This window comes from Acartia tonsa, chromosome 12 (genome assembly GCF_053477335.1).
Source record: "Acartia tonsa isolate MP-2025a chromosome 12, ASM5347733v1, whole genome shotgun sequence".
Lineage (NCBI taxonomy): Eukaryota > Metazoa > Arthropoda > Copepoda > Calanoida > Acartiidae > Acartia > Acartia tonsa.
Genome location: NC_137271.1, coordinates 4786891 through 4813384, shown reverse-complemented (window position 1 = coordinate 4813384; position 26494 = coordinate 4786891). Strand labels below are relative to the sequence as shown.

The window sequence follows — 26494 nt, the reverse complement described above, 5'->3', positions numbered from 1 at the left end:
AACCCTGTTTAGGTATATAGTTCTATATCATTAAAATGTATCAAATGTTATCAAGCATTGAATGATTTTTAGTTTTAATTAAAAAGATGTTGTTATAAAAAAAGACTTTTTATTCTTTATAACAATAATTTTGTGAGAGAAACATTATTTTTTTTTGTATAGTTTAATACCATTAACGTATTTATTTTATTTTGCTTTTAAGGGATAGTTCTGTGAATAACATTAAACAATTTAAGGTACTTAGTTTAGTGATCCTGTATATGTTTCTGTAGAATATCATTAACCCCTTCATTCTACGCCCCCCCCCCCCTATTATCTCAGTTCCTATTAGAGCTAGAGGGCTAAAAAATTTTGTGCAAGTCTCCTGTGTTATGATGAATTTCCGACCTTAAGTAAGTCAAGGTCAATTTTCGCTTCCTTCACCCTTTTAGTTAACAACCTTTGTTTTTAGGTCCTTTTTTACTTATAAATTTCAAACGGCTGTAATTTTTTTATTTTTGAAGCTAGAATAAAAATCTTTTTGCAGAAAATGTTTATCTTTATGTAAATTTTATATTTGAAATATCAAAATATAATTTCAGCGGCCGCAGCTGTACTTGGCAGCTTCCAGCCGCCGCAGTCGGCGGTCGGCGGGAAAACGGCGGCGGATCTTTATGAAATTTTAATACATCATGTAAACATGTAAGAAAAGCTTAAGTTTGAAATTTGAAGTCTCTAAGTCAAAAATTGCGGCCACAGGAGCCTTTTAAAGATTTCTGGAGACCTGGAGGATCAGGACCTGCAGGATTATACCTGGATCCTAAAATTGACTTGAACACCTGTATTTGATATGAGGATGTACTACTAGAGGATATTTTAGTATTTTGGTAAGATAAAATGGGTTGTTTAAGTCAAAAAAAATAATTTTGCTCTTTACCTGGATGACCCTGCCAGGTTTGCTGGCATCCTGTGCCCGCCAGGATGGAGATATTCAAAAAATTTCAACTCTCAGTTATGTCTCTTACCCACACTTAAAAAGACAAGCAGTTTGAGCTCTTTATCTTTCACACACAGAAAATGAGATAGAAAAAACCGGATGGGGGGCGTTCAACGCCCCCCCCCCCCGACCGTTAAGGGTTAATAAAGTTATTTTCAAAAACTACATAAGATAAAATTAAAACTGTTTAAGAAGTTCAGAAATTTTCAAAGGATGAAATTTAAATTCACTTTGTAGAACTTTGTTTTGTAGTCAAAAACATATATTTATTGCAAACTTCCCTTGTATTTTTTATGTACAGAATATACTTCATATATAAAAAATTATTTTTTTTTCAGATGAATACAAAATGAAATGGAGTAAATGTGAAGAATAAATAAGAACTGTAGATGAAAATTTGAAAAAAGAGGTGAAATATTTTTGTATTGTTTTAAATAATTTGAAAAAAAAATTAGTGATGGCAATCCGTTTAATTTTTGGACCAGATTCGGATTTGGATTGCCAACCCTAAAAAAAAATGGAATATAATTTTTAGTATCGAAGCTATAATTCACTTTGTCATTCTATTTGATTTGCTATGGGTGAAATGAAATTTACTCAGCTGCTTTTAAAACTAGACTTCTGATTTTTCTTGTATACATTCCCATCATCTTGGGGCATATTTTAGTATTTTTCAATAATGTTTACTCTAGGCCAGATATACCAATGTAATGTATAATTTTTTCTTTGTGTATTCTCAGTTTTCATTAGTTCTAAAATATAACAGGCTGCTAACCCTTTGATAAAATTAATTTATTTCTGCAGTGTAAGGGGGGGGGGAAGTTCTGACACATTTGCGTAAACGGTGAGTATAGGCTTTATCTTTGGACTGAGAGGATAGGTTAATAGGGATAAAATCATTCTTATATGATGAATTTCCCCCAGATTTAAGATTTTTTGGATAGACCTCCAGGTTCCGGAGCTCCAGGCCTCCAGGTGGTCTCTGTACAGGTAAAAATGAAAAAAATAAATTTTTTTTTAAAGTTAAAAATCAACTTATAAAACAAAATATGCATATTTTTTCTTCAAATATGTGAATAATATTAAAAAAGATGCATATTTTGTTTTATAAGTTGACCTGTAACTTAAAAAAAAAAAAAATTTTTTCAATTTTACCCGTACAGAGACCACCTGGAGGCCTGGAGCTCCGGAACCTGGAGGCCTATCCAAAAAATCTTAAATCTGGGGGAAATTCATCATATAAGAATGATTTTATCCCTAATAACCTATCCTCTCAGTCCAAAGATAAAGCCTATACTCACCGTTTACGCAAAAGTGTCAGAACTTCCCCCCCCCCCCCTTGTTTGCACATTTAAAATTTTACTGCAAATATTTGCTGACTTGTTAATTTTTAGATTGTCCTGAAATTGATGGTAATTTTGTATAAATATAATCTTCAGCTAATTACTTATTCAAATTTTAGATTTGTAACTTATGCCACTGCAAGGAATATAAAATATCTATAATTATATAACAGCATAGGATAATGGATAGTGAAAAAGAGAAGAACTCTTGTCAGATTTGTGGCGAAACATTTAGTACATCTCAAATTAGAGAAAGGCATTTGAGACACATACAGGAGAAAAACCATATTCATGTGAAATATGTTGTAAATCATTATCACAGTTAGGAAATAAAGAAATACATATGAGAACACATACTGGTGATAAACCATACTCCTGTAAAATATGTAGTAAATTATTCTCGGATCAAAGTAATAGAAATTAACATATGAGAACACACACTGGTGAGAAACCATATTCATGTGAAATATGTGATAAATCATTAAGTTGTTCACATCATAAAGTTGTACATATGAAATTACATACTGGAGAGAAACAGTATTCATGTGAAATTTGTGGTAAATCGTTTAGTCAACCTCAGCATAAAGATACACACATGAGAACGCATAGTGGAGAAAAACCATATTGATGTGATATTTGTGGTAAATCATTTACTTCATCAAGCAACAGAAATACGCATGCTAAGTCTCATGAAGTACATACTAGTGAGAATAATATATCTGTTAGTGACAACAACATTGATAATTCTGAATTTGAACAAGTATTTATAAAGGAAGAGGACAAAACTAATATTTCTTAAGTAAAAACAGAAAGTACTAAAATATAAGTTGAAGAAGATTTGGTGAAAAATTATTGGGAAGAATTTACATCAGATTTGACCTAGCACCTGGCTAGTATTGTAATAAATAATATTGTAATTGATAAAGTATATACTGTAAGTTATAAATAATCATTATTCTACTTTTGTCAAATTTTAATTTTACTAGATTTAATGCTTAAAAACGTACCAATCTACTATATTATAAAACAATGTAAATATATAAACACAATTGTTTAAATGATATTTAAATTTATTATCTTAATAATGCAGATATTTTTACATGTTTTTCCTTTGTAATAAACTTTTTTTTATAATTTTAAGGTAATGTCATCAAGTTTATTTACTCAAAAATTGTTTAAAAGTTTTGTTCTTTTCAGGTTTAAATCTTTATAAATCTAATATATTTAATTACCAAGTATTATCATGATGTTTTTTTTATATTACAAATTTCATGTACAGATATGTAGAATTCTCAGATGGGTATAATAAACTCTAAAATAAGACCTAATATAATTCTAACATATGATTTTGTACTGACCATATTTTTAAAATTATTACTTTTTATTGAGTAAATCTAAGCATAAGCTTGTAGAATAGGGGTTAAGGAGGGAAGGGGCAACACTCTTTAATATAGGAATTGTAAAATTCTGATATTTATCACCCAAATCATGCTTTAATCTCCCTGGCAAAACTCTGTGGATGCCACTAAATCTAAGATTTAAACAGGGGTGTATATTCTGCACAAGATTTATTTTTTCCCCAGCTGTAAAAATATTATTGACCTAAAGAACAAACAACCTGTGTTATCTTGATAATTGTGCAAATATTTCAGATTAAAAGGATGAAAAAGAAATAAAGAGCTGGAAGAGTTATAAGAATTGTTACCCTTGTTCATTTCTAAATACAGGTGACTTATTAACTATCAACTATTTTGCTAATTCTACCAGTTTAATTATACCCAATCATAATTAAAGATTAGTAATCACCGAGAACTATACCAATTAAAACATATTTTTTACTGGCGAAAAAGTTAAAAAATATTGTTTAACTCAACTTAATATAGGATACAAAAATTTCTTAGGTAGCTATTGATCACATTCAAAATATGTATAAAGTCAATTTGTATAGGTACTTCGTAACCTTTATAAACCTTAAATAACTTCACAATATAAACATGACGTCTAACATAACATAATTTTTTTAATAGCAGCAGGAAACAATCTGAAATGAACAGCAAAACATTGATAAAATACAATTCAATATTTATTCATTATAGTTATACCCAGGGCGACCACTGCATACTATATATACTATTTATACTATATAGGATGAATTTGGATACTATATCATACTATATGACCAAAATTCACTATATATACTATATATTATTACCTTTACTTGACCAAAATTTACTATATATACTATATAATATTACATTTATATAACAAAAAACGAATATTGTCAGTTTTGTGACAACACCTCTTAAGGAGCGTTTTGTCTTATTTTCACAGTACGTCTTCTATTTCTAGCCCCTGCGGGGGGCTCAAAAGATACTGTAATACGACAAAAATGCATAAAGCTCTAGGTACAGTAAAAAAGAGATGAAGAAAAGTTATTTCTTGTATCGTATTATAAACGGCTTTCCGCGGATATAGAATGTACAATTATAACTGGTTTTAATCGTATGATTGTACATTTCTATATTCGTAGAAAACTGGATATAACACAATGCTAGACATAGTTTTTTCGTATTCATGAGAACCGGTTCCTATCCACCAGATTCAAATGAATACGAGAAAATCCTTTAAAATATATTTTTGTTTGTGATTAGGTATGATTTAAATATCAGTTATTTTTCATAGAATTAACTTAAGGGTGAGGGGGAAAATTTACCACTTTCGCTTACTTCGTGATTATTAGGCTAGGTATTAATATGAGACTAGAGGTTAATTGGGATAAAAGTTTACTTTTGGGTAGTAGTTCACTTATATTTAATAATTTTTTTGGATAAGTTTCCAGGTTCAGGTGCTGCAGGCTAAAAGGTGGTTTCTGAACAGGTAAAAAAATTGTAAAATTTTTAGATCAACTTATTAAACAGAATATGCATCTTTCAGGATGTTATTAACAAATCAGAAGAAAAAAATTAAAATTGGCCTCCAAATTCTGGTAATGCAGGCCACAAGGTCCACTCTGGACTGGTAAAAATTCAAATTTTTTTTTTGAAGAGTTAGAGGTCAACCTATAAAACAGAATATGCATCTTTTTGGATGTTATTAACATATCTGAAAAAAATTGAAATTAGCCCCCAGGGTCAAGCCCTGCAGGCCACCAGGTCCACTCTGGACTGGTAAAAATTCAAATTTTTTTTTGAAGAGTTAGAGGTCAACCTATAAAAAAGAATATGCATCTTTTTGGATGTTATTAACATATCGGAAAAAAAATTGAAAATTAGCCCCCAGGGTCAAGCCCTGCAGGCCTCCTGGTTCACTCTGGACAGGTAAAAAATCAAATTTCTTATTTTAAGAGTTAGAGGTCAACTTATAAAACAGAATATGTATTTTTTAGGATCTTATTAACATATCTGAAAAAAATATATAAATCGGCCTCCAAGTTCAGGTCCTGCAGTCCTTTAAGTCCACTCTGAAGAGGTAAACAATCTAATTTCTTATATGAAGAGTTAGAGGTCTATTTATATAACAGAATATGCATTTACTTAACATTATTTATTAACATATCGGGATCCAAGTTCAGGTTCATTCAGGACAGGTAAAAGACTCAAATTTCTTATTTGAAAAGTTAAAATTCAGGCCTCCAGGTTTTCTCTGGACAGAGTCTACATGGAAGCCTGCAGCACCTGGACCTGGAGGTCAATTGTATTTTTTCTTTAGATATGTAAATAACATCTGCAAAGAAGCTTATGGTGTTTTATAAACTAACCTCTAACTACATAAGTAAGAATTTTTTATTTATACCTGTCCCGAGTCCACCTGGAGGCCTGCAGCATCAAAACCTGGAGGTCGGTTGTCATTTTTTCTTTAAACATATAAATAGCATCTTTAAAAATGCCAATGTTGTTTAATAAACCTCTAACTCCTTAAATTTAAAATTTTTATTTTATTCGTGTACAGAGTCCACCTGGAGGCCTGCAGCTCTGTAGCGGACGGCTCACCTTTGCTTTTCAGAGCCACTTAATCTTGGTCCGCTGGTGTTTCATTTCTGTGGTTTAACATTTTATCAGTTTCTTTCAATGTAGTCTGGAAATAGTAGAGCAGTTATTTTGACTCGAATGTTCGGTAAAATTAACCTAGAATAAAAAAAAACAATATTAATTCTAGGTAGTTACAATAAAAAACGGGTTGGCTAATAAAAGTGCACTTATAAATAAAGAAATGAAAGAATAAAAAATAAATAGAAATTTAATTTACAATTTACATTCCATACTAAAGTCTTTGTTCACTTAAATTTCATTCTACTTAATGTATTAAAGAATATGAGCTATAAAGTACTTACATTGGCTCTCTGTTAGGTTTGAAGTTTGGTTCCAGTAGAATAGTACATATCCAATTAATCCCCTAGTTGCGTTGTTAGGGTTGGTGTTCTTTCCTTGATGGTATTTAGCTTGAGTTATTGTGACTTGTTCTCATTAGCTTTGGTTGTAGCTGTTCTTGTTAACTTCCTGCAAAGATAACAATTGTTAGACAAGGCCAGATTATATTTCCTTATTGACGTCAGATTATTTAAACATTATTTTGAACATTTACTTGAATCCTTGCTACAATAAAGAAATTAAAAAGAGTATAATATTCTATACCTTTTATTTCAGTGTGATAAGCAAATCCCTTTACAGGTAGGGCACACTAGTTTCTCCAATTATCCAAGGCTGGTTTTCCGCCAATCAAATTAGTTCTGCTTAGGGGTCTTTTGTTTAGGGGTCTTTCTAGCATTAGGGGTCTTTCACACAACACAGATCTGTTCTCTGTTTGGGTATCCACCTAAAATGGAACAGTATTATTGGAGGCCATTATAATGGAGGTTTAAATTAGGTACTTTAGCTCTTTATTCTTTATATAATTTACGTTGGTTTGACTTTACCAAAACATTTAATACATTAAGTTTACTTCAGTAGAAAGTTCATTAAGTCACTTGATGTTAGTTTGACTTTAACAAAACATTTGAAACGTTGTTTAATTTAAATTCAATCTTCATATGATTTAGTGTTAGTTTGACTTCAACAAAACATTTGATACTATTTGAATATTTTCACCTTATTGTTCATTTATCTTGCATTGGTGTATCCTTTCAACAACTTCGCTGTTACAAATTAAATATAAAAATTTTCTCACCTAGATAGCCACCCGTTATATTAAATATTTATTTATTCACTTACTTTTACTTTCTGAAATAAGAAAAAGGCTTTAAAACTTTAAGTTGCTTTTGATTTTGCGTGCACATATATTCTTTACAATGATTTCCTATGAACAAATACAGATTTAAATTCTTTTTGGACGTAATTGTCTTTATTTTCTTTGCTTTAATTACTTTGGACACAATTTTCATAGAATAAGTATTTAAGAGTGGGAATGAAATTTAGTAATTTAGAAATTAATATTTAGTACTATAATTGGGTGGCGTGATGTGAAGATAAGCTGTCGACAAAGCAGTTTGTAGGCTCAGGTCTACTCTTTTCTCAGAATCATGTTGTAACTCTTTTCTCCTCTTAAATTTTTCTCCATGATTTCAACAGTTAACTTGTTCATCGTTTACAATGTCTTCGCCCCTTTCTCCAGTAAATCTTTGCCCCTTTTCTTCATCAAATTACTTGTTTCTACACCACAACATTACTACTCTTTACTCGGCACTCTATGGCTTGTGTCAACATCTCAACTGTGGCTCATAACTCCTAAATAGTTAGGATTAGCATACGTCCGTTACACTCCCGGCACAGAAAGGCAACAGTTGAGGTTTGTACTTGATCAGAATTTGTAGGTATTCAGTATTTCTTCATTACAGTATGGGTAAAACATTGATAAAACTTCACAGGATAAATTAATCAGTTTGTACAATATTTGTAGTGGGGTTTAAGCAACCCTGTTGTAGTAGTTCCACAGGTGGTCCATGGCAAATTCAGCCTCTATCTGACCTCCTAGGTCAAGGTCTGTTTCAACCTCTAAGATAGCCACATCTCTAAGGCTCCTCATGACAGTGCTTGTGGTTTTGGACAACCATAATCTGTATTCAATTTCAACCTTGCGAACAACACCATCTTTAGACTCAAAGACTTGCTTGATTCTGCCAATACGGAAGATGCTGGAACCAAAAGCATTTGACAAATCTCGTAGAAATACAACAATCTGCCCCACTTTGGGCTGGTGAGAGGTGTGGGTCCATTTGTTGGACTTAGGGAAAAAATCAGCTAGCCTTGCATTTTTGAATACTTCCCACCAAGCTTTCTCAATATCATCAATAGAACTCATCATTTTACCAGGACTTTCAACAGTAACTCTACCTAGAGCTGTCCTACCTTTGTTTCTTCCCATAAGCAGTCTGCTAGGGGTAAGTAAATCCAAACCATCAAGATTTGTGTACCTGTTTCCAAGACAGAAGGGTAGGTTATTAAGTTCTGATGCAATATAGGCCAATGCTGTCTCAAATTGTATAACAGAGAAATTCCTTCCTTTGAAAACAGTATTTAGCATTCCTTTGATTTCCTTAATTGATCTTTCAGCCATCCCGTTCCAATTGTGAGCTCCAGGAGGGGCAACTTTGAAAGAAATACTTGAACCAGTCTCAACATTTAAGGTCTTGGCAACATCTGCAACATAAATCTTCATATCCTTGAAACCTTTGATCAGCTGGGAACCAGCATCAATGCGGACTTGGAGCGGTGTACCATACCTGTATATATGCCGCTGGAAAGCTAGTAAGAAATTGTCAGTATCATAGCCAATCATCACATAGAGGCCAAGAGCATTGGTAGCACAGCATTTGATTGCGACACCCCAGGCTTGAGCAGTCTCCGTGTTACGTGTTTGTCGTTGGTGGACTTGGCATTTCATCTCATAGGGGCCAAATAGATCAAGTTGGCATATTGTGAAAGCTGGGGCAACATTATAACGGGCATCATCAAGTTTACCCATCTCAATTTGGATGGTTTTAAGTTTGTACCGCTGACAAAAGGTACACTTTGTCTTAATTTCTGTAGCAAGTGACCTTCCACCTATAATAAAAGCAAATTCATAACTTTTCAGTAGAGAAGATACAGCTCCCCCATGATGAGTCAGTTTCTCATGGCAAGTTCTCATAATACAGTATGCTACTGGACTGTTACGGTCCAAGACAGGTACAGCAAATGAAAGTCTGGATAAGTCCAAGGAATTGTCGGCAAGTTCAGCCTCATGACCAGACAGTATTCTGCCAGTATAAACAAATATATCATTTTTCATCTCACCAAGCGCATCAATCTTCTTCCATTCATTAAATTCAAATAATTCTTTAGTTGTCTTCTTGAATAAGTAATTCTTGGCTCTATCTATGTAACTATCTTCAACAATAACCACACCTGGGTTGTCATGAATGATGGTATCATTTCCACTCTTCACACCTTTGAATTTATCTGCAGCAATCAGAATTATAGCAATCCTTCTCAATAGGTGGTTCCAAGTGTATCTCATAGGGTCAACAAGATAGTCGCTAAGGTCATTTCTAAGGCTTATTTTATTGTTGAAAGCCAGTAGGGTTAGCCCAGGGGCACCAGAATTACGGATCTCCAGTAAAGCCAGCCGTTGCTCCTCATGATCCATAGAGATCTCTGCTAGTGATTTAAGTGGCATGTCTGATACTTCCTCTCGCATCCAATCTTTACCCAGCTGCCATTCGGAATCATCTGTAACCATAGAAGCATCAGCAGTGCGGGTAGCAATATCAGCAGGGTTCAAGGCAGACTCTATATGCAACCAATCATCAACATTACATAGCCTGCGAATATCAATGACCATGTTTCTAACTGACGTTTGTAGTGGGCGAGAATCACAGTTCATCCAATAGAGGGCAATGACACTATCGGTGGCAAAGATGACTCTCTTGACACATTCTCCAAAATCTCTTACAACCAGATTTGCCAAAACACAGCCCATATTACAAGCTTTTAACTCTGCCTTTGGGACTGTGAGTTTAGTGACCAGCTTAGACTTGCTCATGACAAGATTACAGATCTTTCCTCCAGAATTAAGATTCATTTGAGCATATACAGTAGCTACTGCTATGGATTGACTAGCATCAGTGACTACCAAGAGTGTTACTCCATTGGTAACATCAACATCATAATTAAATATACTGCGAGGCACTTTAAAGTCAGCAAGCAATTGCACTTGTTGAAGATTGTGTACCCAAACATCAAGCAACTCAACTGGCAACATATCATCCCAATCAACTTTCAGTTTACATATTTCACTTAAGTCTAGTTTCAGTCGGCCAGTAACAGGAACAATAAGCCCTAACGGGTCAAAGATGACTGCAACAGTACCAGCAATCACACGCTTGGTAAATCTACCTGATAAAGCTTCTCGGATATCACCTTCAACAGAGGGTGGTCGTTTACCTCGTTTCCGCTTGCCAAGATACAAAGGTTTAATATCAAGTCCAATCAGATCATCTTTGGGAGCCCATTTGTAGCCAAGTAATCCACAGTTAGCACCATCAGTGGTAACTTTCTCATCAGGTTCATGGCCACTCTTAGTGACAGCTTTCACTTCCATTGTTCCATAATTTAATGTCTTTTCAAGACAGTCTCCAGCAAGATCTCTAACATCATCATTATCATAAGCAGCAAGTATATCATCAACATATTTCTTGTCTCTTAAAGTATCGGCCCCAAGTTTCAGATCTGGCTCTTTCTCTTCAGCAACATCAGCAACCAGATTAAACCCTTCAGCTGTCAGCTGGCCAGCTGGCTTTACGCCATAAATCAATGTCCGAATCACCATCTCTATTGTATCACCATCTATAGATAAACAGTCCTTCCAAAGCATTTTTTGATACTGGTAAAACTCTGATTTCAGTTTAATGGTGTTATAAGCCATACGGATATCTGCAGACAGTGCAGCTTTACCCTTTCGAAATTGGACAAGAAGGTGGAGTAGGTTAGCTAGTTTGGAGTCTCCCTTTGCCAAGCAATCATTCAAGCTGTAACCTGTTCTAGTCCTTGAGCTAGCATCAAACACAAGTCTGCAGGGAGTACTGATGCTTGAACTTGAATACACAGCTCTCCATGGTATCCAGTAGCCAGGCTTGTTAGCTAATTCCTTTTCTGCCTCAGGTAGGTCACTTATTTTCACAAGGTGGCCATTATCAACTAATTTTTGAAAACTTTTGATGATCTCTTCCTTAACATTTTCATCTTTAGTGGCAAGTTTAACTTGGCTGTCAAGGATTTTCATAGCTACATTTTTGTTATCAGTCAGGTGGGTTGTAGGATCACGGATAAAGGGAAGCTCTGTCATTACCACTTTATTCCTTTCATCATAAGACACACAATTCTTGATCTGATATGATTCTTGTTCCTCCTTCAATGACACTTCTTCTAATCTCTCACCATCTTTACACGGATTACAACTTCTACACTTAATGCATCTGTATCCAAGCTCAGCACCTATTTCATCCAACAGTTTAAATTCCTTCACTTGGCGTCCAGCACTTACAGCATACATAGCAGAAATTACAGCGCGGTCATCATCAACTAGAGGATTCTCAAGAAGCTCTCCACATTCACAAAACAATGACCAATTTTCAGGTGGGCTTAGTTTAATTGGTTCTTCATGTACCGGAGCAAGGTTGTTCCAAAGAGTATCACACTGAACACGATAAGCTCTACATTCGAAGGATAGGTAAGCTCCAGGCCCCATAAAACTACTTGCAGCTCCAACATGTTGCCAGAGGTGGTGGGGTCCAGCAAGGACAGCTTGGTTGCCATTCCAACCTTTAAGAACAGCCTGCCTTATTTCAAGACCTCCAGGTAACGAGAATAGTAATTTAGGGTGATATTTATTGAACTTAATACCAATCATAATGTCAACATCTTTATTTCCAATACAGTCTTCAATGGTAGGAAGTGATTTACAGGGATGCAGCTTGTTGAACTCAGCAGAGATATCATCATAAACCTTTCTCAATGGCCAATTAGGAAATGGACAGCTCACATTTTCCATTCTCAATCCAGTAAAAGTTGCCATACGATCCTTTCCAGAATCAGATTTACCATCTAAAGGTAGCCAGAACTTTTCTTCACCATAAGGGATATTAATCTCAGCGCCAGCTGCTACTTGAAGGGTAGTAGGACCTTCTCTCACAGTTACAGTATCAAGGGCTGAGTAAGCACTATTGCTCAAACCTGAGGACCAACAACCTGTGTCATAGAATACAAGGAGTTTTTCATTGTTTTTACCAGAAATGTACTGTAACTGATAAATTGGACAATCCTTAACTTCCGGCTCAATCACAATGGTAGATGGATCCTTACCATTTAAATACACAGCCTCATCAAAGGCATCTGTTTCTGGAGTGGTCTGAGCCGAGGATAAGTAGGAAGCGAGAAAAAACGTTACATCACTCTCTAACTTACTCTTGTCAAGAGTCTTGATAAACTCAGTCTCAAACTTCTTATTCTCTTCTTGATGAAAAGGACAAATTAAGATATGATTTTTTCTGATATCATCCTTGTCACCACATCTGTCCACCTTACACAGCCACTTGTCACTACAATTTTTCATATGATTCTTCAGCCATGAACTTCTGTTGTCCATATCCAATCCTGCATCAGTCCTTAAACAGCGATAACAAGCCTTCATTTTCATGATCTTCCTCCATCTTTTCTTAACAGGGGTGTCTTGGAAATCCTTGCAGTATGCCAAATTAGTATGGCTGTGATCACAAAACTTACATTTTATTGCTCTGGGCTCAGTGTTGTTAGACATAATAGGCTGTGATAAGCAGTTACCACCAACATCAAGAGACTCAATCTGATTATCATCAGAATCCTCCGACACTTCATCCAAATCATACAGGTCCTCAAGATCATCATTCTCTATTGGCATAGCAGAATATTTCTTAGGCTGGGTATGTTTACGGCTGTCTTTATAAGGTTCCTTTGCTTTCTCAGCAGAAGGTGGCTTAGGACCCTTTATTCCATCGAGTAGCTCACGATATGAACTAAAACTGGTAGCCGCCATATAGTCGATATCACAATTTGTGTCAATAGCAATATCCTCCAAAAAGCCCAACATAGCTTCAAGGGTGTAACCACGGGTAATTACCATTTCTGGCTTTGCTTTCATCTCTTCCCTCATAACCTTTCTGAAGTCCTCATGATCCTTGGGTAACATGATCTTCTGTAGCACTCCTACAATGTTTGTGGACTCAAACATCATGGTTAAGCCGTGATCCTGTGCCAATTCAGTTAAGGATTTTATCTTTTGGGTAACATTAAATACCCAGTTGCGTTTTTCAACAATCTTTTCCGGACACTTCCCACATGACTTTAAATCTTGAACCTTGTTCATAAAGACCATCGTAGGTTTACCAAAGTGGGATTTTAGCAAATGCATGGCAACGTCATAAGAACTGGCAGATGCAACACATTCCTTGGCTGGGGATTTAAGACAGTCATTCCGTAGCTTTAGAAGTTTTTGTGCAGTAGACAATGCACCAGTCTGGCTAAAATACTCATCTAGTCGTTTGGAGAAGGTAAAATAGTCAAGTTCTTCTGAAAAGACTCCAGAAAACACAGGAGCTTCAACAGTTATGTTTTTACCACTGATTTCAATCATTCCTGGGAGGATTCCAAAGGAACCAGTAACATCATCTAATCTTTTTCTGGTGTCTCTCTTTGACTTATAGAGAGATATGGACAAACCATCCAATATTTCTATTGAATCAGGGTCTCCAGCACAGGTAGCATTTTTATTTAATTCCTCTATTTGTCTGCAACATTCTTGCATGGAGTCACAGTTAGACTTGAATGCATTTTCCAGCCCTTTCAACTCAATGGTGGAGGTTACAGGTTGGAGGCGTATCTCAGTGAATTTAGCATTTATATCCAATACACTTTGTTTTAGTGGAGGTAATAATCTTATGACTCGTTGAGAGGATATCGTAGACTGCTGGTGTCGGTGATCTCCACCATGTACATGCTGTTGCTGTGGAGGTGCTTCAGCAGCATGTCTTCTGTCTAACTCATCATTCTGCTTTACTTGAATATAAATTAGCTTTATCTTATTTGTATAGTGTGTACAATAAGTGTTAGCTTTAGCATGCTTCGCTGCAGTGAAGTCATCATGGGGTTCTGCTGCAAACAAGGAGATAGCATCAATCAAAGCTTTTCTCTGCTCTGTAGCATCCTTTTGCAAGTCCTTTAGCTCATCAGCTGGAGTATTAGGAGGTTCTAAGTCAACAAAAATGACATCAAAGGTAGTTATTGCACGTTCATAATCAGCAAGAGCCTTTTTCATGGCAACAGTAGATCTTGCCATCCTGGGTTTAATTGTAACAATACTAGCAGCAGATTCAGGTCTCTCCTCTTCACTATCACTCAGTTCAACATCAAGTGGAGGTAGGGTTTTCAAAACAGTAGCACTGGGAAGTTGGAACTGATCTACAACATCATCTTCTATGTATAGGTCGTCTTCATTGACATCTTCTCCATCAGTTGATAACTCGGGTAATGTTTCATCAATGAAGTCGCCACAATCAGCAAGACCATCACACACTTGAGCATCAAGAGAAGTCTTCAATCTGGGTCTCAGGTTAGGTTTACCAATAAACAATTCTGAAGGTAATGGAGGAATCTGTTCTCTAGGATCAGCTGAACTAAAAGCAGTCTTTAAGCTACTATGGCTTTGGTTAGCAATAGTTGATGTACTTTCGTTTAATTCTTCATAAACACTGTTCTCTTCCCAAGGCGCAGCTGGGTCCTGTAAAGTCCCACGGTCCCTTGGGTCGGAAATCACACCTGTAGTGGATGGAGAAAGCTGGTTGACAATGCTTTCAGATGTACTATTCATATGTACCACAGTTACAGTTGTTAATTTTACTGTAGCGGACGGCTCACCTTTGCTTTTCAGAGCCACTTAATCTTGGTCCGCTGGTGTTTCATTTCTGTGGTTTAACATTTTATCAGTTTCTTTCAATGTAGTCTGGAAATAGTAGAGCAGTTATTTTGACTCGAATGTTCGGTAAAATTAACCTAGAATAAAAAAAAACAATATTAATTCTAGGTAGTTACAATAAAAAACGGGTTGGCTAATAAAAGTGCACTTATAAATAAAGAAATGAAAGAATAAAAAATAAATAGAAATTTAATTTACAATTTACATTCCATACTAAAGTCTTTGTTCACTTAAATTTCATTCTACTTAATGTATTAAAGAATATGAGCTATAAAGTACTTACATTGGCTCTCTGTTAGGTTTGAAGTTTGGTTCCAGTAGAATAGTACATATCCAATTAATCCCCTAGTTGCGTTGTTAGGGTTGGTGTTCTTTCCTTGATGGTATTTAGCTTGAGTTATTGTGACTTGTTCTCATTAGCTTTGGTTGTAGCTGTTCTTGTTAACTTCCTGCAAAGATAACAATTGTTAGACAAGGCCAGATTATATTTCCTTATTGACGTCAGATTATTTAAACATTATTTTGAACATTTACTTGAATCCTTGCTACAATAAAGAAATTAAAAAGAGTATAATATTCTATACCTTTTATTTCAGTGTGATAAGCAAATCCCTTTACAGGTAGGGCACACTAGTTTCTCCAATTATCCAAGGCTGGTTTTCCGCCAATCAAATTAGTTCTGCTTAGGGGTCTTTTGTTTAGGGGTCTTTCTAGCATTAGGGGTCTTTCACACAACACAGATCTGTTCTCTGTTTGGGTATCCACCTAAAATGGAACAGTATTATTGGAGGCCATTATAATGGAGGTTTAAATTAGGTACTTTAGCTCTTTATTCTTTATATAATTTACGTTGGTTTGACTTTACCAAAACATTTAATACATTAAGTTTACTTCAGTAGAAAGTTCATTAAGTCACTTGATGTTAGTTTGACTTTAACAAAACATTTGAAACGTTGTTTAATTTAAATTCAATCTTCATATGATTTAGTGTTAGTTTGACTTCAACAAAACATTTGATACTATTTGAATATTTTCACCTTATTGTTCATTTATCTTGCATTGGTGTATCCTTTCAACAACTTCGCTGTTACAAATTAAATATAAAAATTTTCTCACCTAGATAGCCACCCGTTATATTAAATATTTATTTATTCACTTACTTTTACTTTCTGAAATAAGAAAAAGGCTTTAAAACTTTAAGTTGCTTTTGATTTTGCGTGCACATATATTCTTTACAATGATTTCCTATGAACAAATACAGATTTAAATTCTTTTTGGACGTAATTGTCTTTATTTTCTTTGCTTTAATTACTTTGGACACAATTTTCATAGAATAAGTATTTAAGAGTGGGAATGAAATTTAGTAATTTAGAAATTAATATTTAGTACTATAATTGGGTGGCGTGATGTGAAGATAAGCTGTCGACAAAGCAGTTTGTAGGCTCAGGTCTACTCTTTTCTCAGAATCATGTTGTAACTCTTTTCTCCTCTTAAATTTTTCTCCATGATTTCAACAGTTAACTTGTTCATCGTTTACAATGTCTTCGCCCCTTTCTCCAGTAAATCTTTGCCCCTTTTCTTCATCAAATTACTTGTTTCTACACCACAACATTACTACTCTTTACTCGGCACTCTATGGCTTGTGTCAACATCTCAACTGTGGCTCATAACTCCTAAATAGTTAGGATTAGCATACGTCCGTTACACTCCCGGCACAGAAAGGCAACAGTTGAGGTTTGTACTTGATCAGAATTTGTAGGTATTCAGTATTTCTTCATTACAGTATGGGTAAAACATTGATAAAACTTCACAGGATAAATTAATCAGTTTGTACAATATTTGTAGTGGGGTTTAAGCAACCCTGTTGTAGTAGTTCCACAGGTGGTCCATGGCAAATTCAGCCTCTATCTGACCTCCTAGGTCAAGGTCTGTTTCAACCTCTAAGATAGCCACATCTCTAAGGCTCCTCATGACAGTGCTTGTGGTTTTGGACAACCATAATCTGTATTCAATTTCAACCTTGCGAACAACACCATCTTTAGACTCAAAGACTTGCTTGATTCTGCCAATACGGAAGATGCTGGAACCAAAAGCATTTGACAAATCTCGTAGAAATACAACAATCTGCCCCACTTTGGGCTGGTGAGAGGTGTGGGTCCATTTGTTGGACTTAGGGAAAAAATCAGCTAGCCTTGCATTTTTGAATACTTCCCACCAAGCTTTCTCAATATCATCAATAGAACTCATCATTTTACCAGGACTTTCAACAGTAACTCTACCTAGAGCTGTCCTACCTTTGTTTCTTCCCATAAGCAGTCTGCTAGGGGTAAGTAAATCCAAACCATCAAGATTTGTGTACCTGTTTCCAAGACAGAAGGGTAGGTTATTAAGTTCTGATGCAATATAGGCCAATGCTGTCTCAAATTGTATAACAGAGAAATTCCTTCCTTTGAAAACAGTATTTAGCATTCCTTTGATTTCCTTAATTGATCTTTCAGCCATCCCGTTCCAATTGTGAGCTCCAGGAGGGGCAACTTTGAAAGAAATACTTGAACCAGTCTCAACATTTAAGGTCTTGGCAACATCTGCAACATAAATCTTCATATCCTTGAAACCTTTGATCAGCTGGGAACCAGCATCAATGCGGACTTGGAGCGGTGTACCATACCTGTATATATGCCGCTGGAAAGCTAGTAAGAAATTGTCAGTATCATAGCCAATCATCACATAGAGGCCAAGAGCATTGGTAGCACAGCATTTGATTGCGACACCCCAGGCTTGAGCAGTCTCCGTGTTACGTGTTTGTCGTTGGTGGACTTGGCATTTCATCTCATAGGGGCCAAATAGATCAAGTTGGCATATTGTGAAAGCTGGGGCAACATTATAACGGGCATCATCAAGTTTACCCATCTCAATTTGGATGGTTTTAAGTTTGTACCGCTGACAAAAGGTACACTTTGTCTTAATTTCTGTAGCAAGTGACCTTCCACCTATAATAAAAGCAAATTCATAACTTTTCAGTAGAGAAGATACAGCTCCCCCATGATGAGTCAGTTTCTCATGGCAAGTTCTCATAATACAGTATGCTACTGGACTGTTACGGTCCAAGACAGGTACAGCAAATGAAAGTCTGGATAAGTCCAAGGAATTGTCGGCAAGTTCAGCCTCATGACCAGACAGTATTCTGCCAGTATAAACAAATATATCATTTTTCATCTCACCAAGCGCATCAATCTTCTTCCATTCATTAAATTCAAATAATTCTTTAGTTGTCTTCTTGAATAAGTAATTCTTGGCTCTATCTATGTAACTATCTTCAACAATAACCACACCTGGGTTGTCATGAATGATGGTATCATTTCCACTCTTCACACCTTTGAATTTATCTGCAGCAATCAGAATTATAGCAATCCTTCTCAATAGGTGGTTCCAAGTGTATCTCATAGGGTCAACAAGATAGTCGCTAAGGTCATTTCTAAGGCTTATTTTATTGTTGAAAGCCAGTAGGGTTAGCCCAGGGGCACCAGAATTACGGATCTCCAGTAAAGCCAGCCGTTGCTCCTCATGATCCATAGAGATCTCTGCTAGTGATTTAAGTGGCATGTCTGATACTTCCTCTCGCATCCAATCTTTACCCAGCTGCCATTCGGAATCATCTGTAACCATAGAAGCATCAGCAGTGCGGGTAGCAATATCAGCAGGGTTCAAGGCAGACTCTATATGCAACCAATCATCAACATTACATAGCCTGCGAATATCAATGACCATGTTTCTAACTGACGTTTGTAGTGGGCGAGAATCACAGTTCATCCAATAGAGGGCAATGACACTATCGGTGGCAAAGATGACTCTCTTGACACATTCTCCAAAATCTCTTACAACCAGATTTGCCAAAACACAGCCCATATTACAAGCTTTTAACTCTGCCTTTGGGACTGTGAGTTTAGTGACCAGCTTAGACTTGCTCATGACAAGATTACAGATCTTTCCTCCAGAATTAAGATTCATTTGAGCATATACAGTAGCTACTGCTATGGATTGACTAGCATCAGTGACTACCAAGAGTGTTACTCCATTGGTAACATCAACATCATAATTAAATATACTGCGAGGCACTTTAAAGTCAGCAAGCAATTGCACTTGTTGAAGATTGTGTACCCAAACATCAAGCAACTCAACTGGCAACATATCATCCCAATCAACTTTCAGTTTACATATTTCACTTAAGTCTAGTTTCAGTCGGCCAGTAACAGGAACAATAAGCCCTAACGGGTCAAAGATGACTGCAACAGTACCAGCAATCACACGCTTGGTAAATCTACCTGATAAAGCTTCTCGGATATCACCTTCAACAGAGGGTGGTCGTTTACCTCGTTTCCGCTTGCCAAGATACAAAGGTTTAATATCAAGTCCAATCAGATCATCTTTGGGAGCCCATTTGTAGCCAAGTAATCCACAGTTAGCACCATCAGTGGTAACTTTCTCATCAGGTTCATGGCCACTCTTAGTGACAGCTTTCACTTCCATTGTTCCATAATTTAATGTCTTTTCAAGACAGTCTCCAGCAAGATCTCTAACATCATCATTATCATAAGCAGCAAGTATATCATCAACATATTTCTTGTCTCTTAAAGTATCGGCCCCAAGTTTCAGATCTGGCTCTTTCTCTTCAGCAACATCAGCAACCAGATTAAACCCTTCAGCTGTCAGCTGGCCAGCTGGCTTTACGCCATAAATCAATGTCCGAATCACCATCTCTATTGTATCACCATCTATAGATAAACAGTCCTTCCAAAGCATTTTTTGATACTGGTAAAACTCTGATTTCAGTTTAATGGTGTTATAAGCCATACGGATATCTGCAGACAGTGCAGCTTTACCCTTTCGAAATTGGACAAGAAGGTGGAGTAGGTTAGCTAGTTTGGAGTCTCCCTTTGCCAAGCAATCATTCAAGCTGTAACCTGTTCTAGTCCTTGAGCTAGCATCAAACACAAGTCTGCAGGGAGTACTGATGCTTGAACTTGAATACACAGCTCTCCATGGTATCCAGTAGCCAGGCTTGTTAGCTAATTCCTTTTCTGCCTCAGGTAGGTCACTTATTTTCACAAGGTGGCCATTATCAACTAATTTTTGAAAACTTTTGATGATCTCTTCCTTAACATTTTCATCTTTAGTGGCAAGTTTAACTTGGCTGTCAAGGATTTTCATAGCTACATTTTTGTTATCAGTCAGGTGGGTTGTAGGATCACGGATAAAGGGAAGCTCTGTCATTACCACTTTATTCCTTTCATCATAAGACACACAATTCTTGATCTGATATGATTCTTGTTCCTCCTTCAATGACACTTCTTCTAATCTCTCACCATCTTTACACGGATTACAACTTCTACACTTAATGCATCTGTATCCAAGCTCAGCACCTATTTCATCCAACAGTTTAAATTCCTTCACTTGGCGTCCAGCACTTACAGCATACATAGCAGAAATTACAGCGCGGTCATCATCAACTAGAGGATTCTCAAGAAGCTCTCCACATTCACAAAACAATGACCAATTTTCAGGTGGGCTTAGTTTAATTGGTTCTTCATGTACCGGAGCAAGGTTGTTCCAAAGAGTATCACACTGAACACGATAAGCTCTACATTCGAAGGATAGGTAAGCTCCAGGCCCCATAAAACTACTTGCAGCTCCAACATGTTGCCAGAGGTGGTGGGGTCCAGCAAGGACAGCTTGGTTGCCATTCCAACCTTTAAGAACAGCCTGCCTTATTTCAAGACCTCCAGGTAACGAGAATAGTAATTTAGGGTGATATTTATTGAACTTAATACCAATCATAATGTCAACATCTTTATTTCCAATACAGTCTTCAATGGTAGGAAGTGATTTACAGGGATGCAGCTTGTTGAACTCAGCAGAGATATCATCATAAACCTTTCTCAATGGCCAATTAGGAAATGGACAGCTCACATTTTCCATTCTCAATCCAGTAAAAGTTGCCATACGATCCTTTCCAGAATCAGATTTACCATCTAAAGGTAGCCAGAACTTTTCTTCACCATAAGGGATATTAATCTCAGCGCCAGCTGCTACTTGAAGGGTAGTAGGACCTTCTCTCACAGTTACAGTATCAAGGGCTGAGTAAGCACTATTGCTCAAACCTGAGGACCAACAACCTGTGTCATAGAATACAAGGAGTTTTTCATTGTTTTTACCAGAAATGTACTGTAACTGATAAATTGGACAATCCTTAACTTCCGGCTCAATCACAATGGTAGATGGATCCTTACCATTTAAATACACAGCCTCATCAAAGGCATCTGTTTCTGGAGTGGTCTGAGCCGAGGATAAGTAGGAAGCGAGAAAAAACGTTACATCACTCTCTAACTTACTCTTGTCAAGAGTCTTGATAAACTCAGTCTCAAACTTCTTATTCTCTTCTTGATGAAAAGGACAAATTAAGATATGATTTTTTCTGATATCATCCTTGTCACCACATCTGTCCACCTTACACAGCCACTTGTCACTACAATTTTTCATATGATTCTTCAGCCATGAACTTCTGTTGTCCATATCCAATCCTGCATCAGTCCTTAAACAGCGATAACAAGCCTTCATTTTCATGATCTTCCTCCATCTTTTCTTAACAGGGGTGTCTTGGAAATCCTTGCAGTATGCCAAATTAGTATGGCTGTGATCACAAAACTTACATTTTATTGCTCTGGGCTCAGTGTTGTTAGACATAATAGGCTGTGATAAGCAGTTACCACCAACATCAAGAGACTCAATCTGATTATCATCAGAATCCTCCGACACTTCATCCAAATCATACAGGTCCTCAAGATCATCATTCTCTATTGGCATAGCAGAATATTTCTTAGGCTGGGTATGTTTACGGCTGTCTTTATAAGGTTCCTTTGCTTTCTCAGCAGAAGGTGGCTTAGGACCCTTTATTCCATCGAGTAGCTCACGATATGAACTAAAACTGGTAGCCGCCATATAGTCGATATCACAATTTGTGTCAATAGCAATATCCTCCAAAAAGCCCAACATAGCTTCAAGGGTGTAACCACGGGTAATTACCATTTCTGGCTTTGCTTTCATCTCTTCCCTCATAACCTTTCTGAAGTCCTCATGATCCTTGGGTAACATGATCTTCTGTAGCACTCCTACAATGTTTGTGGACTCAAACATCATGGTTAAGCCGTGATCCTGTGCCAATTCAGTTAAGGATTTTATCTTTTGGGTAACATTAAATACCCAGTTGCGTTTTTCAACAATCTTTTCCGGACACTTCCCACATGACTTTAAATCTTGAACCTTGTTCATAAAGACCATCGTAGGTTTACCAAAGTGGGATTTTAGCAAATGCATGGCAACGTCATAAGAACTGGCAGATGCAACACATTCCTTGGCTGGGGATTTAAGACAGTCATTCCGTAGCTTTAGAAGTTTTTGTGCAGTAGACAATGCACCAGTCTGGCTAAAATACTCATCTAGTCGTTTGGAGAAGGTAAAATAGTCAAGTTCTTCTGAAAAGACTCCAGAAAACACAGGAGCTTCAACAGTTATGTTTTTACCACTGATTTCAATCATTCCTGGGAGGATTCCAAAGGAACCAGTAACATCATCTAATCTTTTTCTGGTGTCTCTCTTTGACTTATAGAGAGATATGGACAAACCATCCAATATTTCTATTGAATCAGGGTCTCCAGCACAGGTAGCATTTTTATTTAATTCCTCTATTTGTCTGCAACATTCTTGCATGGAGTCACAGTTAGACTTGAATGCATTTTCCAGCCCTTTCAACTCAATGGTGGAGGTTACAGGTTGGAGGCGTATCTCAGTGAATTTAGCATTTATATCCAATACACTTTGTTTTAGTGGAGGTAATAATCTTATGACTCGTTGAGAGGATATCGTAGACTGCTGGTGTCGGTGATCTCCACCATGTACATGCTGTTGCTGTGGAGGTGCTTCAGCAGCATGTCTTCTGTCTAACTCATCATTCTGCTTTACTTGAATATAAATTAGCTTTATCTTATTTGTATAGTGTGTACAATAAGTGTTAGCTTTAGCATGCTTCGCTGCAGTGAAGTCATCATGGGGTTCTGCTGCAAACAAGGAGATAGCATCAATCAAAGCTTTTCTCTGCTCTGTAGCATCCTTTTGCAAGTCCTTTAGCTCATCAGCTGGAGTATTAGGAGGTTCTAAGTCAACAAAAATGACATCAAAGGTAGTTATTGCACGTTCATAATCAGCAAGAGCCTTTTTCATGGCAACAGTAGATCTTGCCATCCTGGGTTTAATTGTAACAATACTAGCAGCAGATTCAGGTCTCTCCTCTTCACTATCACTCAGTTCAACATCAAGTGGAGGTAGGGTTTTCAAAACAGTAGCACTGGGAAGTTGGAACTGATCTACAACATCATCTTCTATGTATAGGTCGTCTTCATTGACATCTTCTCCATCAGTTGATAACTCGGGTAATGTTTCATCAATGAAGTCGCCACAATCAGCAAGACCATCACACACTTGAGCATCAAGAGAAGTCTTCAATCTGGGTCTCAGGTTAGGTTTACCAATAAACAATTCTGAAGGTAATGGAGGAATCTGTTCTCTAGGATCAGCTGAACTAAAAGCAGTCTTTAAGCTACTATGGCTTTGGTTAGCAATAGTTGATGTACTTTCGTTTAATTCTTCATAAACACTGTTCTCTTCCCAAGGCGCAGCTGGGTCCTGTAAAGTCCCACGGTCCCTTGGGTCGGAAATCACACCTGTAGTGGATGGAGAAAGCTGGTTGACAATGCTTTCAGATGTACTATTCATATGTACCACAGTTACAGTTGTTAATTTTACTGTAGCGGACGGCTCACCTTTGCTTTTCAGAGCCACTTAATCTTGGTCCGCTGGTGTTTCATTTCTGTGGTTTAACATTTTATCAGTTTCTTTCAATGTAGTCTGGAAATAGTAGAGCAGTTATTTTGACTCGAATGTTCGGTAAAATTAACCTAGAATAAAAAAAAACAATATTAATTCTAGGTAGTTACAATAAAAAACGGGTTGGCTAATAAAAGTGCACTTATAAATAAAGAAATGAAAGAATAAAAAATAAATAGAAATTTAATTTACAATTTACATTCCATACTAAAGTCTTTGTTCACTTAAATTTCATTCTACTTAATGTATTAAAGAATATGAGCTATAAAGTACTTACATTGGCTCTCTGTTAGGTTTGAAGTTTGGTTCCAGTAGAATAGTACATATCCAATTAATCCCCTAGTTGCGTTGTTAGGGTTGGTGTTCTTTCCTTGATGGTATTTAGCTTGAGTTATTGTGACTTGTTCTCATTAGCTTTGGTTGTAGCTGTTCTTGTTAACTTCCTGCAAAGATAACAATTGTTAGACAAGGCCAGATTATATTTCCTTATTGACGTCAGATTATTTAAACATTATTTTGAACATTTACTTGAATCCTTGCTACAATAAAGAAATTAAAAAGAGTATAATATTCTATACCTTTTATTTCAGTGTGATAAGCAAATCCCTTTACAGGTAGGGCACACTAGTTTCTCCAATTATCCAAGGCTGGTTTTCCGCCAATCAAATTAGTTCTGCTTAGGGGTCTTTTGTTTAGGGGTCTTTCTAGCATTAGGGGTCTTTCACACAACACAGATCTGTTCTCTGTTTGGGTATCCACCTAAAATGGAACAGTATTATTGGAGGCCATTATAATGGAGGTTTAAATTAGGTACTTTAGCTCTTTATTCTTTATATAATTTACGTTGGTTTGACTTTACCAAAACATTTAATACATTAAGTTTACTTCAGTAGAAAGTTCATTAAGTCACTTGATGTTAGTTTGACTTTAACAAAACATTTGAAACGTTGTTTAATTTAAATTCAATCTTCATATGATTTAGTGTTAGTTTGACTTCAACAAAACATTTGATACTATTTGAATATTTTCACCTTATTGTTCATTTATCTTGCATTGGTGTATCCTTTCAACAACTTCGCTGTTACAAATTAAATATAAAAATTTTCTCACCTAGATAGCCACCCGTTATATTAAATATTTATTTATTCACTTACTTTTACTTTCTGAAATAAGAAAAAGGCTTTAAAACTTTAAGTTGCTTTTGATTTTGCGTGCACATATATTCTTTACAATGATTTCCTATGAACAAATACAGATTTAAATTCTTTTTGGACGTAATTGTCTTTATTTTCTTTGCTTTAATTACTTTGGACACAATTTTCATAGAATAAGTATTTAAGAGTGGGAATGAAATTTAGTAATTTAGAAATTAATATTTAGTACTATAATTGGGTGGCGTGATGTGAAGATAAGCTGTCGACAAAGCAGTTTGTAGGCTCAGGTCTACTCTTTTCTCAGAATCATGTTGTAACTCTTTTCTCCTCTTAACTTTTTCTCCATGATTTCAACAGTTAACATGTTCATCGTTCACAATGTCTTCGCCCCTTTCTCCAGTAAATCTTCGCCCCTTTTCTTCATCAAATTACTTGTTTCTACACCACAACATTACTACTCTTTACTCGGCACTCTATGGCTTGTGTCAACATCTCAACTGTGGCTCATAACTCCTAAATAGTTAGGATTAGCATACGTCCGTTACAAGCTCCTAAACCTAAAGGCTAATTTTATTTTTTCCTTCAAATATATAAAGAACATCCAAATATAAGCTCATTTTGTTTAACAAATATACCATTAACTGTTCAATTGAGAGAAGTTTGATTTTTACCTGTCCAAGTCTGCAGGACCAGAACTTAAGAGGTCGATTTTAATTTTTTTTCTTCAGTTATGTTAATCCAAAAAGATGCATATTCTTTTTTATAAGTTGACCTTTAACTCTTCAAATAAGAAATTTGAAATTTTTACCTGTCCAGAGTGGACATGGAGGCCTACAGGACCAGAACTTGGAGGCCGATTTAAATTTTTTCTTCAGATATGTTCATAGCATTCAAATAGATGCATATTTTGTTTTATTAGTTGGCCTCTAACTCTTCAAATTAAAAAAAATATCTATAACCTGAGTGTCCAGAGTGGACCTGGAGGCCTGCAAGACCAGAACTTGGAGGCCTATTTTAATTTTTCTTCATTTATGTTAATAACATCCAAAAAGATGCATATTTTGTTTTACAAGTTGATCTCTAACTCTTCAAACTGAAATCTAAAT

At 36.1% G+C, this 26494-nt stretch overlaps 2 protein-coding genes and 1 long non-coding RNA gene across 4 annotated transcripts; all 3 read right to left on the bottom strand.

Annotated features, from left to right (window-relative positions):
* Positions 1-6394: 6394 nt before the first annotated feature.
* Positions 6395-8150, bottom strand: LOC145334403 (uncharacterized). 2 transcript variants are annotated; one of them, XR_013884825.1, is made up of 4 exons: positions 7483-8150; positions 6951-7131; positions 6650-6815; positions 6395-6443 (listed from the first exon to the last, which is right to left on the bottom strand). It is a non-coding gene; the product is annotated as an uncharacterized LOC145334403 (long non-coding RNA). The 2 variants fall into 2 exon arrangements; XR_013884824.1 differs by lacking the exon at positions 7483-8150 and having other exon boundaries at positions 6951-7170.
* Positions 8151-8217: 67 nt separating this feature from the next.
* On the bottom strand, positions 8218-16101 carry LOC145334371 (uncharacterized). The gene is made up of 3 exons (XM_080179824.1): positions 15882-16101; positions 15581-15746; positions 8218-15374 (listed from the first exon to the last, which is right to left on the bottom strand). The coding sequence occupies exon 3, from the start codon at positions 15190-15192 to the stop codon at positions 8218-8220; it is 6975 nt and encodes a 2324-aa protein (XP_080035950.1). The 5' UTR covers positions 15193-15374; positions 15581-15746; positions 15882-16101.
* Positions 16102-17148: 1047 nt separating this feature from the next.
* Positions 17149-25032, bottom strand: LOC145334370 (uncharacterized). The gene is made up of 3 exons (XM_080179823.1): positions 24813-25032; positions 24512-24677; positions 17149-24305 (listed from the first exon to the last, which is right to left on the bottom strand). The coding sequence occupies exon 3, from the start codon at positions 24121-24123 to the stop codon at positions 17149-17151; it is 6975 nt and encodes a 2324-aa protein (XP_080035949.1). The 5' UTR covers positions 24124-24305; positions 24512-24677; positions 24813-25032.
* Between the last annotated feature and the right edge of the window lie 1462 nt (positions 25033-26494).